Source organism: Zootoca vivipara, chromosome 15, assembly GCF_963506605.1.
Source record: "Zootoca vivipara chromosome 15, rZooViv1.1, whole genome shotgun sequence".
NCBI lineage: Eukaryota > Metazoa > Chordata > Lepidosauria > Squamata > Lacertidae > Zootoca > Zootoca vivipara.
Window position 1 is genome coordinate 44,318,356 of NC_083290.1, and position 13,477 is coordinate 44,331,832.

The 13,477-nt window shown below is 45.7% G+C and overlaps 1 protein-coding gene across 8 annotated transcripts in view; it reads right to left on the reverse strand.

The window, feature by feature from the left end:
* Nucleotides 1-13,477, reverse strand: part of BMP1 (bone morphogenetic protein 1) — a 132,691-nt gene that overhangs the window by 43,122 nt on the left and 76,092 nt on the right. For all 8 annotated transcript variants that reach the window (XR_004693973.2, XM_035138994.2, XM_035138993.2 and 5 more), the window contains one exon: nt 2,069-2,193. Coding sequence is in view for 7 of the 8 variants with exons in the window: in XM_035138994.2 (XP_034994885.1) it covers nt 2,069-2,193 (125 nt within the window). In the remaining variant the exon portion in view is untranslated. The remainder of the gene's footprint in view (nt 1-2,068; nt 2,194-13,477) is intronic.

Here is a 13,477-nt window from a genome sequence, read left to right on the forward strand (position 1 = left end):
GTTAAATAAATACTCCAGATAAGCCATTTCTTCTCCTTTCTCCCAAGTTTGTCATGGACCTTATCTTCCTTATGCTGCCAAGTTTCAAATCAGTCTGTTGAACCATTTTCTAACTATAAACCCTGGAACTACTGTCTTCCCACCCCCTCCTGACACAATTTTGGATTACAATGGCAGGATGTGATTCAGCATACTCAAAGAATCCTAGAATTGTAGGCACCCCAAGGGTCATCTAGTCCAATCCCTGCCATGCAAGAATCACAGCTAAAGAACCCCTGGCAGACAGACATCCCACCTCAGTTTTATTTGTAATAAATAAATCAAAACATTCCACATACTTCTCATCTCCTCCCCCCAGTCCTCTTCTGTCCCTCACACATCCACCTCCCTGTCACTCATTCTCACTTCATCCACTGTGCCATTCCCACCAATTAACCTTTTCTCACAACAGGTTTGTCCCACCGAGTAACATCGACCACAGAAATACCTTTTAAATACAAAGATGTTAACATTACTACTTAACAAAAGCTAGATGCTGCTCTTGACCTAACACAAAAACCCGTTCCACAAAGCACACAGGGAATACCATGCCAGCCAATTCTGGGGAGAAAAATGCACATCCTGGCAATTTGCCAGAACCTCTCCTCAACGTTTGTGACTTGTTCAGATTAAGCCATTTCTTATCCTTTCTACCCTGAATTCATGAGGGAACCCCCTCAAAGTGACTCCTGCCCTGCCATGTTTCAGATGTCCTAACTGCTGCCCCTAGTTAGTTCCTCCTTTGACTGGGAGAAAGCAATTCAGCTGGGGGGGGGGGCTCACACAGGGCTATGGCAGACCAGGATTAGATTAAGACAAAACAATATTGAGGAACAAAAAGCCCACAGCTTGATTAAGTTGAGCTGAGTGAGGGCTAAGGAAATAGAGAATTTTGATAAGTGTCTTTTGTGGGGAGATTAGTTTATTTTGGGGGTGCAGGTTTTAAAATTAAATTTTTATTAGTTTCTTTCTTTAAAAACATTAACACACAACATGTTTACAAAAAAAACCATTCTACATACAAAAATCATTTACAATAGAAAAAGAAAAGAAAAAGAACAAAAATTTAAATTAAACAATCATTAAATTGCTCCCTATGTTGACTTCCAATTCTTCTCTCTGTAATTTACATTGGGGGTGCAGGTTACAATCAGCCATAGCTGCCAAGTTATCCCTTTTTTAAAGGGATTTTCCCTTATGCTGAATAGGCTTCCTCGCGAGAAAAGGGAAAACTTGGCAGCTATGCAATCAGCTGGAAAAAGGGTAAGGGAGAAGGGAGAAAGTCCGAAGGAAAGAGCTGCCTGAGGGATATCTGTGTGAGTCCCAGACTAAGGAAACGCAGGAGGAAGAAAACAACAACAACAACAACAACAACAACAACAAACAACAACCCCTGAATCTTGAGAAGCAAAAACTGCCAGATCAGACCTGAGCACTAAATAGGTTACATTGTGTTTTTGTAATGTTATGCATTTGATTGACTTACATGAAATAACCCCCCTTTCTCTCAAATATAAATTAATAAGTTATATCCCTGTGTAAAGTGCTTCTCCACTTTTGTCTTCAGATTAACCCCTTTTTGCTCCTGTGAGAGTCTCATGTTTTGCAACCTGACAAACGGTTCTGTGGTCGCAACATGGTCCAGGTTGTGTTCCTGACCATCAGTGATGTCACAGGGGCACAACTCAGGAGGCCACATTCAGGACTGCATGCCAAATAGCAATGGCTTCTCTAACTGGGGAAAGAATGATATCATCTTGTAGTATGAGGGATGAGAAAAAATGAGAGATCCTCAAAAGAGTAGCATTTCCTGAGGAAAAATGTTTGGGTCACTTAAGCAACAATTGTGCTATTTCATGCTGGGTGGGTTGGGGTACAGCTAGAAGCATATTGTCTGGGAAACCCCTAGGACTGCAAACCCCCTGGCCAGTTCAGAATATAAATTTAGCAATAAATAAACATTCAGTATTGGAGGCAGTCGCAAAGCCCTGGATTTCTACTTGCATGGTGTACAGCCAGCAATACTTACCGGGGCATTTATAGAGCTTGCGTGCCTGGGCAATATCTCCCTTGCTCAGCCGGGTCCGTTGGCCAATGACGGGCTGCACCCCATTCACCTCATATTTGGGGTGGATGGTGTCTAGGAAGATCCCCCTGAAATCACAGCACAGAGCAGTGAATGAACATTCCCAGGATCTCAGCTCCCTGGCCTGGGCACATCCTGGAGGCAAGGAATCTGATTGCTTTATTCAGGTTGCTTTGAGACAGCTGCTGTTTTCCAGGTACGGCAGGAGTCAATTGTACACTGGCAAATGTAGGTTTTACAACTAAAGTGGATTTGATGCAAACACACTTCCCAAAAAAGCCCCCAATGACTTACTTTTTGTAGAATGAAAAGTGATGGGAAATGTATTGGAAAGCTTGGGATAGCGGCAATGTTAGATAATGGCATAGAAGCTCTGCACAAACAAATTCATAAACCCACCCAGTGGAATGCCCTCCCATCAGATGTCAAAGAATGTCAAGGAAATAAACAACTATCTGACTTTTAGAAGACATCTGAAGACAGCCCTGTTTAGGGAAGTTTTTAATATTTGATGAATTATTGTATTTTAATCTTTTGCTGGAAGCCGCCCAGAGTGGCTGGGGAAACCCAGCCAGATGGGAGGGGTATAAATTATTATTATTATTATTATTATTATTATTATTATTATTATTATTATTATTAACATTGCTTAACTCCAGCGCAAACCTTGGGCTCACCCTGTGTCTGAGCACTTGGGTTTCTTTTTTCACTCTGCCACGTTCCTCACTCTTTAATGCTGAATTGGAACAAATGGCAGTCTGGGTTTTCCATGGAATTGTTTTCTGCGGTAAAGAGCAGGTTTTTATGGGGGGAAGCGCCAGGGCAGGAAAAAAAAGCGTTCAGACATAAAGCTTTAAGGCGCAGAAATAGGGCACAAAATGAAGTCAAGATGCAGGGGGGTCAATCGTACAGTTTTTAGGGGGCACGAACCAGGCACCTCCCCACAGGGATCCCCATCCCACCCTGCCCCAAAGCCTGGCCTCGCTGCCATGTCCCAGCCCCTTGCTGTCCCTCTGGGAGGCTTCTCTGTTGTGGCTGCTTGACTCCCTCCCTTGCAGCCTTTGTCATTGCAGGGGTGGACACGGGCTGCTTTTAGCTTCATGCCTTTTCCTGCAGCTGAGTTGACCTCTGGGCTGTTCCCACAAACTGAGGAAACTTCAAAAGTGTGCAGGGAAAAACAGTTTGTAGGTTACAAGACAAAGAAAAAAGACCCAGGTAGCCCAACAAGTACTTTTGCTCTGTTGTTTCCATGAGCTACAAAGTGTTCAAACAATTGCCCATCAGCTGAAATGAAGAAAAAAATTAAGAGCAAGGGAAGGAAAGATGTTTGTGTGGAGGGAAGCAATTTGGTCTAAAAAACCTGACAGTTCACAGTATGGAAGGGGACGGATAGTATGAGGTTATAAAGCTCCCTTTCCTGTGCTATATGAAATTTCAGATTTCCAGAAACACCATAATAATACATCTTCTTCAAGGCCCCACCAACTCTCCAACGCTCCTGTTCTAAGCTGGCTGAAGGCTCAACAAGAACACTCATCCTCTTGGGGTAAGGAGATGCACTGCAACATTTTGTTGCTGATCTCCACTCAGGTCTGTCTGTGAGAGCAATACTGTATAGGAGTGTGTGTTTGACTGATAGAGATCAGGAGAAAATTATTTTGTTAAAAGTTTTAAGCTTCTATTTTCATCCATAACACAGAGCTGTTAAGATTTCAAAACAAGAGCTGGTAATTCTTAGCATGCTGAAGTGAAAGAAATTCCAATGAAGGCAACATTGGCCATATAAGTGGTACGTGAGCGCAATAACTGAAAAGAAATGTTAAAAATGAGATAAGATGCACACATGTAAAATATATGTACTGTATTATCCTCCAAGTTACAGGATGTTAATCAGGTTTCTGCCTGTATGTCCAAAAAGGGAATATATCTTGCTTCCAGTGACTCATGAGTAGACATTTCTCTTTTGGAATTATTTCCATGTCTGAAAGTTTGACAATAGGTTGCACAATAATTCCATTTTGTGTGTGTGATTCACTGTTTTCCATCAATGCCAACCCTAAACTAATGCCTAGGCTGCCTCACTAAACACAAAAAGACTTACTTCCTGGTAGACATGTATCCCATTGCACGGGACTTTGGCTGCTGCTGCAGGAGACATACCTAAGCCTCTTTATGAAATTTTGCCATTTGCCTTTTAGTGGGATTCTTTAATATCCACCCACACTTATCGTGTATTAGTACTTGCAGAAAATAACATCTTGGACCTACAAACCCACCACAAAAAGATGCATCTTGGTTGCTAGGATAAATTTCAAGGAATAGAAAATAAGACAGAACTAGGAAAAGATTGGAGGAAACAAAAGCTCTCTGGGGCTCTAGGTATTCCCATTGCCTAGTGTCCAACTCACTTCTCAATCACAGCTCTGACCACCCATTGGCTAAAACACTGACAGGTGGGAGCATTCCATAGAAATTAAAGGAAGATTGTAAAATGTTCTTGATTCTCTTATTGGTAAGACAATAAGTCTTTTTGTAAACTGCTTTGAGGGTTTTTTAAGCAGTCAAGCAGTAATTTTTTATGAAATACACTAAATATAATATTGCTGGGTTTACATGAGATATTCTAGGTACTGCTGATAGTCTTACTGGTGGTTCTACTTTTGAAGGCAATTGATTTCCAATGAAAAGTCATGGGGCCAAGGGGAGAGACACAGACTGGCACAGGAATGGCACTGCTGTGGCTCTCTTGTCTTGTGTAAAAAAAAGTGGGGGGGGGGATCCAGATAATCAGAATTCTAGATATCCTGCTGGTAGTCAGATCTAAAGGCAGGAAAGTTTTCTTAGTGCTAACCAGGAAGCACTGTTGGGGGAGCCTGTAGGTAGAGCACTGCTGGAATCACAAAACTGGCCATGAACACTGCACTGCTGGTATTGAGACACAATTGCTCTCCTTGGTTGGTGTGGCTTGCTAGGAACAGAAGGAAATCCCGAAGAAAGCCAGTGGGACCTTTCATGAGCACAGAGTGCACTCCTGAACCTTTCCCCAAACCTCTGCAGAGAGGCATGTAATAAGACCCGGGGATGAGCTTGAATTGGAGATCCTGGATTCTCTCCTTAAGCTGCCAGAAAAGATTTGGGTCAGCTGGGCTAGACGAAGAGAGCAAGGAGCCAAGACTTAAGGCTTTTGTTTTCATAACCAAACAGCAGCAGCAGCACCAGGCCAGATTTTTATGGTGGTTAAAGCTTAGCTGAATACTGCAGCCTTGAAAACAAACCAGGAAAAAGCATGAAAACATAAAGCAAAGGCTCAGAAGTATCTCTGTAAGTGATGGGGATGTTTCCATGGAGATGCCAGCTGGAAGGGAAAAGCTTGTGACGTGTAAGATCACCCCTGCCTTATTTTTGAGCATGCGATGAGTGGAAGAGGCACCAGGCTTGTTATGCCAACCATGGACACCACCTGTCAGAATGGCCTGAGGGAGCTGGGAGGAATTACATGTTGAGGAAGGGGAAAGGAGATAGAGACTCTGGGGGAGGCCTCCATCTCAGTGTGACATCCTGCATCTTGTGAGAGTTCCTCATGTAAACAGAAAAGGTCAGGGCCCACCTTTCTTCTTTGGCAGGGAAAGTTCTTAAGGGAGATTTTAAAAATTCAGCCAGAAAAGCTCTTTATGCCAAGGACTGTCTGACCTCTACAAAAGAAGGAACTTAATTTGGTAAGATAAAAACAGTACAAAAGCAATGGGCAAGGTGGCAAACATTCTGCACGGAGTTGCGTGAGGGAAGGAAGAAGTCTCCACCCTGAATGCAGATGGGCAGGGCTATGGCTGGATGGTGCAAAGGGACACTTCCCCATGGCATCCCCACTTAGAAGGGCCAGGAGGCAGACAATGCAAAGGGTGTCTCTGCCTGAAACCCTGGAGAGCCCCTGCCAGTCCAAGGGGCTATACTGATCTAGATGGACAAATCACTGGCCTGTGAGGGCTCAAACTGTAGACCAGCCGATGTGGCATGTAATCCACTGGGAGCAGTCAAGTACAACATTAGCGTGGGCATGCAGGGGATGTTGGACCAGCCAGTCAAACTTCCTGTTACATCCGGCTGGAGCATCCTTCCTTTTTTGCATGTGACTAGTGGGTGGGCGTGACCTTTCCAGACCTGGCAAAAGGCCAAGTCACATAGCCACTTCCCTTCTTTTTCATCTTGCCTGCTTCTTGCTTCTTGCTTCACCTGGACTGTACTGCCGGCTGCCAGCCAGCAGTCTCCACAGGTTATCTCCCATATGGGGTAAACCGGTTTGTACATGTTTGTAACTTTAAGCCTAAAGCCCACCTTCAGGGATCACACTGTGCTCTGCCTGACTGTGAGTAAAACTACTTTTTGTTACTTATGAATAAGACTGTTGTGTCTTTATTCTTTTAGGAGGGATCAAAGGGGTCTTAGCAAGAATAATGGAACATATCTTAATCTGGGCAAGCCAGATTGAATTGTTTATTGTCTTAAGAGGCTCACATGAGTCTGCAACCAGTTTTCTGCTGCATAAAAAGGGGAATGCACTCTGCTGTATAAAGAAACTTGCTAGCACGAGTTACAAAGGATATTAATAATCAATAAATCCTCTCCTGCCACTCTCAAAATTCCCACAGCCTTAACCAAAGGCGTCATGGACTTTGAAGAAGCACGAACTCAGGATGAAAGGGAGAAATGTGCTAAGAGGAAGGCACGCTTGGCAAACCCTCACCGTGATCAACTCCTGCCTGAAATCCTATGTCCCCACTGTGGAAGGACGTGTGGATCCAGAATTGGCCTCCACAGTGACTTATGGACACACCATTAAGATCATGTTCACAGAAGACAATCTTACTTGGCTATGAGTGATCGCCAAAGAAGAAGGAGACAAATAACCTGAACTGGTATGAGGGTGCTTCTTATTTTTTTTTTAATTTCCGTAATTTATTCTGCTAATGAAAGCCAAGGGGGAGGAGTCAAGGAATTCTACATGGCAGTGAGTCTCCTGATCAGGGCTTCCTTTCTGACCACCTTCTGAGATTGCAGAAAGAAATGCCTGTGTGTAGCCAGTTCCCATGAACATAAGAGCTTCTTTAAAAAAAGAAGATATGCATAGTGATTATTTCCATCTTGAGATAGAAAGCTCACAAAAAGCCCACCATGCACAGTGGTAGAAACAGAACAAACTAAATTAACTGGCCATGTTTTCTGAATGAGACCTGCAACTCTGGCCCCAGGGGGAGCTGGGGGTGGGCTGCATTGCCCTAGCCTCCTGTGGCCTACCCTTTACCTGAACTGTCACTGGTCAGCAGGTCAAGGAGAGGGAGGAACACAGGAAGACCACCAGATCATCTAGTTCAGGCACTAGCTCTTTGAGATTTCAGACAGGAGTCTCTCCCAGTCCTGCCTGGAAATGCCCTTCGGGGTTGAACCTGGAACCTCCTGCGCTCAAAGCAGGCCTTCTGCCACTGAGCCATGGTCCTTCCTCAGGCTAGGCTGTGCTGAGGAGCCAGGCTCCTTGCTCCATCAAGTGTCCTCTGAGCATAGCCATCCTACCTGGCTACATCAGAGGGATGAAGAAAAGCACTGCAGGACTACTCTACTGGCACCGCCAAGAGACCAGCGACTTCAGGTTCCTTCTCTCCTTTGAACAGTTACTTCAATATGCCTATTCCAGCAAACAGGCAAACTCTGCTACTAACACTAAGCAGTGGTGAAGGCAGAACTAACCACAGTATAGGATACCATACCATGCGTGGTATTCAACCTACCCCTTCTGTCACTATAACTTCCCCCCTTTCGCTCCCCCCTTAATCGTTTCTGGGGGTTCCCCAAGCCCTCTGGAGCTGATCTGAGGAAGGTGCAGGGCAGACACAGAAAGAGGATTCCCCTGTACAAGTGAAAATGTACAAATGGCACGAGTTAGTCAGATACTACACCATATCTATTAATGTTGTGGCTTTTAAAGGGTATAATATCTCAGTGTCTGGGGGCTAGAGTGAACATTGAAAGCCCTTAACACAACACATGAAACTGAAATGTGTTGTTTTCTTTTTGTTAACTGAGTATCTCTAAAGCTGAGTATCACTCATGCTATTGTGAAAATTCCAAGAGAAGTAACTGTGTGAGTTTCTTATAGCAAAAATAACAGTCTTGTGACGCCTTAACAACTAATATATGTTATTATGTCATATGTTTTCATGAAGTAGAAGCCACTCACTGAAAGCATGGCTCTGATCTGATGAAGCAGACTCTAGTCCATGAAAGCACATGCTATGTTAAATGCTATTAAGGTGCTGCAAGCCTGTCGTCTTGCTTGCGTGGCTTTCCTGGGAGACAAGACCTCCAGCAAAGGAGGCAGCAGGTGCCTTAATGTTTGGGATCTGACAGATTTTCGGCCTTTGAAGAGTTTGCACCAATCTTGCAAAGTTTATTCAAGTTTATTCTCCTATCACTGATGATTTAGCCATAGAAAACTTAACAGCAATGGCTATGGCAATTTGGAGAAGTAAGTGAGGATCGTGAAAGAAGAGGGAGAGGGAAAGCGAGAAAAGGAGGAAAACAGCTGAGAGTCTGCATGCTGACACAGTTGTATCTCTCAATGCCTGGGGATTTGGTTGTTACCCAATAGAACCTTTCCCTTGCTACCCATATTGACCTATTCTAAGTCTGAAAGAGCGATTTTCACTGGTGACCTACAAGTTTCCATCCTGCTGCCTTAAGTGATTTCCAGGAGTATTTTCCTGGCCTGCTGCACTTAACGTGACACCTTCCTCCACTTGGCAAGGGCCTACATCTGGCAACTGGCCTAGACTGAAAGAAGCAAAGGGATTTCCAAAAGGAGCAAAAGGGAAGGCTGGCGTAGGGCGGCCCCTGCCAGCAGCGCAGAAAATAGTTGCAACTTGCCTCTTCTTCCTGCTGCCTTCGAAATCTCCATCCAGGATCGCACCACCAGGAATAAACATACTGGTACATGGAGCTTTCGTGTACAATCTTGGAAGCTGAGTCACGAAAACACCAAGGCTGCTGTTGCCCAGCTGACAGCTGCTCTCTTGGTTCACCAAGCAGGCTTAAAAGGACCAGGCTTCTTCTTGGAAGGTGCTTCCAAAAATGGTGGGATTAGGGAAAGCTCTTAGGGAAAGGACTGGCAAATGCAAAAATAATGCAGGGATAGCAGCTCTCCAGACATCACCGCAATGCTATTGTCACAGCCCAGAAAGTGTCTGTGTGTAGAGTGTAGACAGTGGGTCGTCCTGTGTCATAATTGCAAAACTTCCCATTCATTTTGGGTGCCTCAAGGTTCCACTCCCCACAGACACACCTGGAGACATTTTTAAGCCTGTGGGATTTATAGGCACTGCTTGTTTACCTGCCTTCTCTGAATGAATGAGCAGGGACAGGAGCAAGAAGGAATAGCAGCTTCATTTTGCCTCTCCCTCTCCCCATGGCTGGCTATGGGGATTAGACCCAGAGGGCAAGCAGAGTCCACTCAAGGAAAAGGAAAACCAAACACACCTCACTGAGGGCATCTTCTCTGAACAAGCTTCCCCAAATCTGGACTCATTGTGGAAAGTACCAGGCTGGGAGCTAATGCCAGGTCCAGGTCAGGGCTGTCAGTGACCAAATGCAGGGAGAGAGAGAGAGAATGTTCTCCAACTCAGGGTCCCAGAAGACCATCCTTAGAGCTGGCAGCTTGAAGCAGAACTGCAGTGAAGAGAAGATACTCCTCCATCAACTAGGCAAGGGCTGAATTGATCCCAAAAATTCATATTGCCTTCAGTCAGAGTGGCTGGTGTCAGCGGCGTAGTGGCAGGGTATCGCCGCCCCCCAGTGACTCTAAAGCCGCGCGCCTCCAACTCCAAACTCCCAAAGCCCGCTTGGCGTGGCGACGGTGGGTGCCACTGAGCAGACTTTTTACCAGGAGGCTGGAGGCTCGTCTTGGGAGTCACCGGGGGGGGGCGCCAAGTGGCACCCCCCCCAAGTGGAACCCGGGGTGAACCGCCCCCATCACCCCGCCCATTGCGACGCCCCTGGTTGGTGTTGCAACCTCTTAATTCTTTGGCTCGCTTAGGTTCATGGTTCAAGCCCTGGGACCCATGAAAGCTGGCGTGTCAACCCTGATATAGCTAAATTAATGGATCATGTAACTAGAAACAGGCAAACTGGACTCAACCCACCCTGGGATGGCAAGGGGAAAGCTAGACAGACTGCAGCCAACAGGCTGGCCAGTGATGGGGCAATACTATCTCAAGGGGGAGGCAGCACAGGGGATGGCCCTGCTTGCATCTCCCCTTCTGGGATGCTATTGTGGGGGGCAAAGGCTGAACCCACCTGGACAGGACAGAAGGACCCTGAGCAAGAGTCAGGGAAGTTGAATTCTCCCAGGGTAAGAGGCTGGGAGAGGAAAGGGAAGGGAAGCTACCAGGAGAGCACAGAGGCTCTGCCATCTTCTTAGGAGGCCAGGAATTTGCATTTGTCTGTGGCTTCTGTATTTTGGGACCCCGTGCTGCTGATTTTTCTTTCCCTTATACTTTATACTGTTGCTGTACTGAGAATCTGTATTTTATTATGTAATTCTTAGTATTTTATTATGTTTATATAATTGTTTCTATTTATATGTTGCACAGGCATTGTGGTCTTCTGCTGAAGGGTGGTATATAATAATAATTACTACTACCACTACTCCTGGACTGCAGTTACAGAGAAAGGCCTGTAGAAAACTCCCCACTACAGCCCATTGGCAAGAACCAGGTGCCCTGCCAGAATAAAAGTTGGCAATGCTAAGGATAAGGGACTCCTGAGCTCCAGGGCAAAGAGTTTTGGCACAATAATCACCACAGCCTTCCATCAGAAAGACCCAGAGGCACGTCCTGGCCAGCCTGGATAACCCTGACAGCAAGACCAGCCTCAGCATGTGGAACAGCATAAAAATGCTGAGCAAGAGCAAACATCTTGTGGGCCACACCCTCCTGGCCTGGGGCCATATGCTTCTGCAGAAGACGCAGGAATCCTCATACTTAAAAGATTCCCTTGGCAAGCCAACCTTCCAAGGGAAAAGAATTGACAAGCCCAACAAAAACGAAGGATAATCCAGAGACAACAAGAGGCTCAGGAGACAACAGCATAATTTGATGGCAGGCAAAGGCATGATCAGATGAGCGATAGGGCTGTGGTGTAACAAAAGCATGCTCACATCAAGCTGCAGCTGGAGAATGCAAGCCCAGCACCTTTGGCCCCTTCCCAGGAGCCCAGATGCTTTGCTACAGGAATCAGAGATTATTGACGCCTCCTCAACACGCCACTGGCAGGACTGAAAGGACGCAGGCTCCTCCACTGGGCAGACCTAAAAGAGGCAGCTTTGCTCAAGAAAGAAGAACCTCTTAGCTAATGTAGGTACTGCCAAGAAAATGGCTCATACCCCAAGATAAGAATTCAAGAGTAGAAGGCTGCTGCGTTCACATGTGGGGCCGGGAAGCAGAGGCAAAGCCACAGGCCTGGACAAACCATGTGGCTTATATCAGACGCCCAAGGAAAGGGTTAACATGTCATCTCCAAGATTACTGAAATCCAAACTCGGGGAATTATTTTACAGAGAACAATAATCTATTGACATTTGGGGGGAAAGGGCTACAACAGGGTAGGCAACCTAAGGCCCAGGTGCCGGATGCAGCCCAAATACCTTCTCAATCCAGCCCATGGATGGTCTGGGAATCAGTGTGTTTTTACTTTTATTTAAAATGCATTTCTGGGTTATTTGTGGGGCATAGGAATTTGTTCAATTTTTTCTCCAGAATAAAGTCCGGCTCCCCACATGGTCTGAGAGATGGTGGACTGGCCCATGGCTGAAAAAGGTTGCTGACCCCTGGGCTACAACAACCAGGAAATGACAGGTATGTTTACTATATAGCTCCCTTCAGCTGGGAGTCGAGCTACAATCCATCCACTCATTCATCAAATTTCCTTCTGCAGAGTCACACCATTGGGACAAAAAGCTATGCATTTAATTTGGTTTGCAGTGGGAACTAGTTGACGAGGGCCAGAAGGGTCACCATTAGCTCTCTTTTTCATTGCGTTGCCTGCTTCTCATGTTGGTAGCAGAATAATTGGCAAGGGGGGGAGGGGAGAGGCAGCAGCCTGGAGGTTTCTAAGCTTTGGCACTGCAGTCAGCCAGAGCATCTTTCATGCATAACTCTGTGAAGAGGTGGGCAGCTGCCCTGCCTTCAGGCAAGGGGGCAAGGGGAGACCCCGGGAAGAGGTAGTTAGAGAAGGGAGGCGGAAACATTGTCCATGACTACAAGTAATGCTTGTTCTAGTTTTAGAAAACAACTGGTGTGATATTGATTCACTTTGCCCAACTTTTCCAAGACCCTTTCCTCTGCTTTTACTTTTACCAGTCATTTATTTCCTTAGTGCTGTTATAGCCTGCACTTCCTCATACGTGCTCAAGATGCTGTACATGGTTCTCCTCCTTCATTTTATAGAATCACAGAATTGGAAGGGACCCCAAGGGTCATCTAGTCCTACCCCCTCCAATGCAAACCTCTGCTTACAAAGCTCCAAGGAAGGAGAGTCCGCAATCTCCCAGTGGAGACTGTTGCATTGTCAAGCAGCTCTTACTGTCAGAAAGTTTTTCTGTTGGACTCTCCTTTCTTGTACCTTTGCCATTGCCTTGATACACTTATGTCCACAGCATTCCCCTGATCCAACAAGCTTGTAACTTCATTAAAAAGGGAAATGAGATTCATCTGACACAACTTGTTTTTGAGAAAGCCATGCTGGGTCTCACTAATCAACAGGGGCTTTATTTCACTTGGATCAAAGACCCTGTTTGGCACACCCACACACATCTATCTACATACACACAAACACACACAGAGGGAGACTGGGAGCCTCAATGGTGCCCTCTGAAGGTTTCACCCAGGGCAAAAAAAAGGGCTAGCCCCCACCCCCAGTAGCTACGGCACTGGTAACCACAGCATCCTTTTCTAAGTGCTCACAGACCAACAGTTTAATTATCTGGACCTTTCCTGCTATTGATGTCAAGTTTACTGGTCAGTAGTTACCTAGGTCTTCTTCCCCCCCTTTTCTTGAAGATGGGGGACAACATCTGCAGGGACCTCACCTGTTCTCCAAGAATTCTCAAAATTGTAGACAAAGGCCCTGCAAGCTCCTTTAGTACCCTTGGAAGCCGCTCATCAGGTCCTGGAGATTTGAATTCATTTAAAGTAGCTGGGTGTTCTCTTACCACCTCTTTTCCGGTCCTGGACTGCATCTCCCTCCTTGCATCATTTATTCTGGTTATCACCAGGTTGGGCATCACTTTCCTTTTGGGTGAAGACAGGG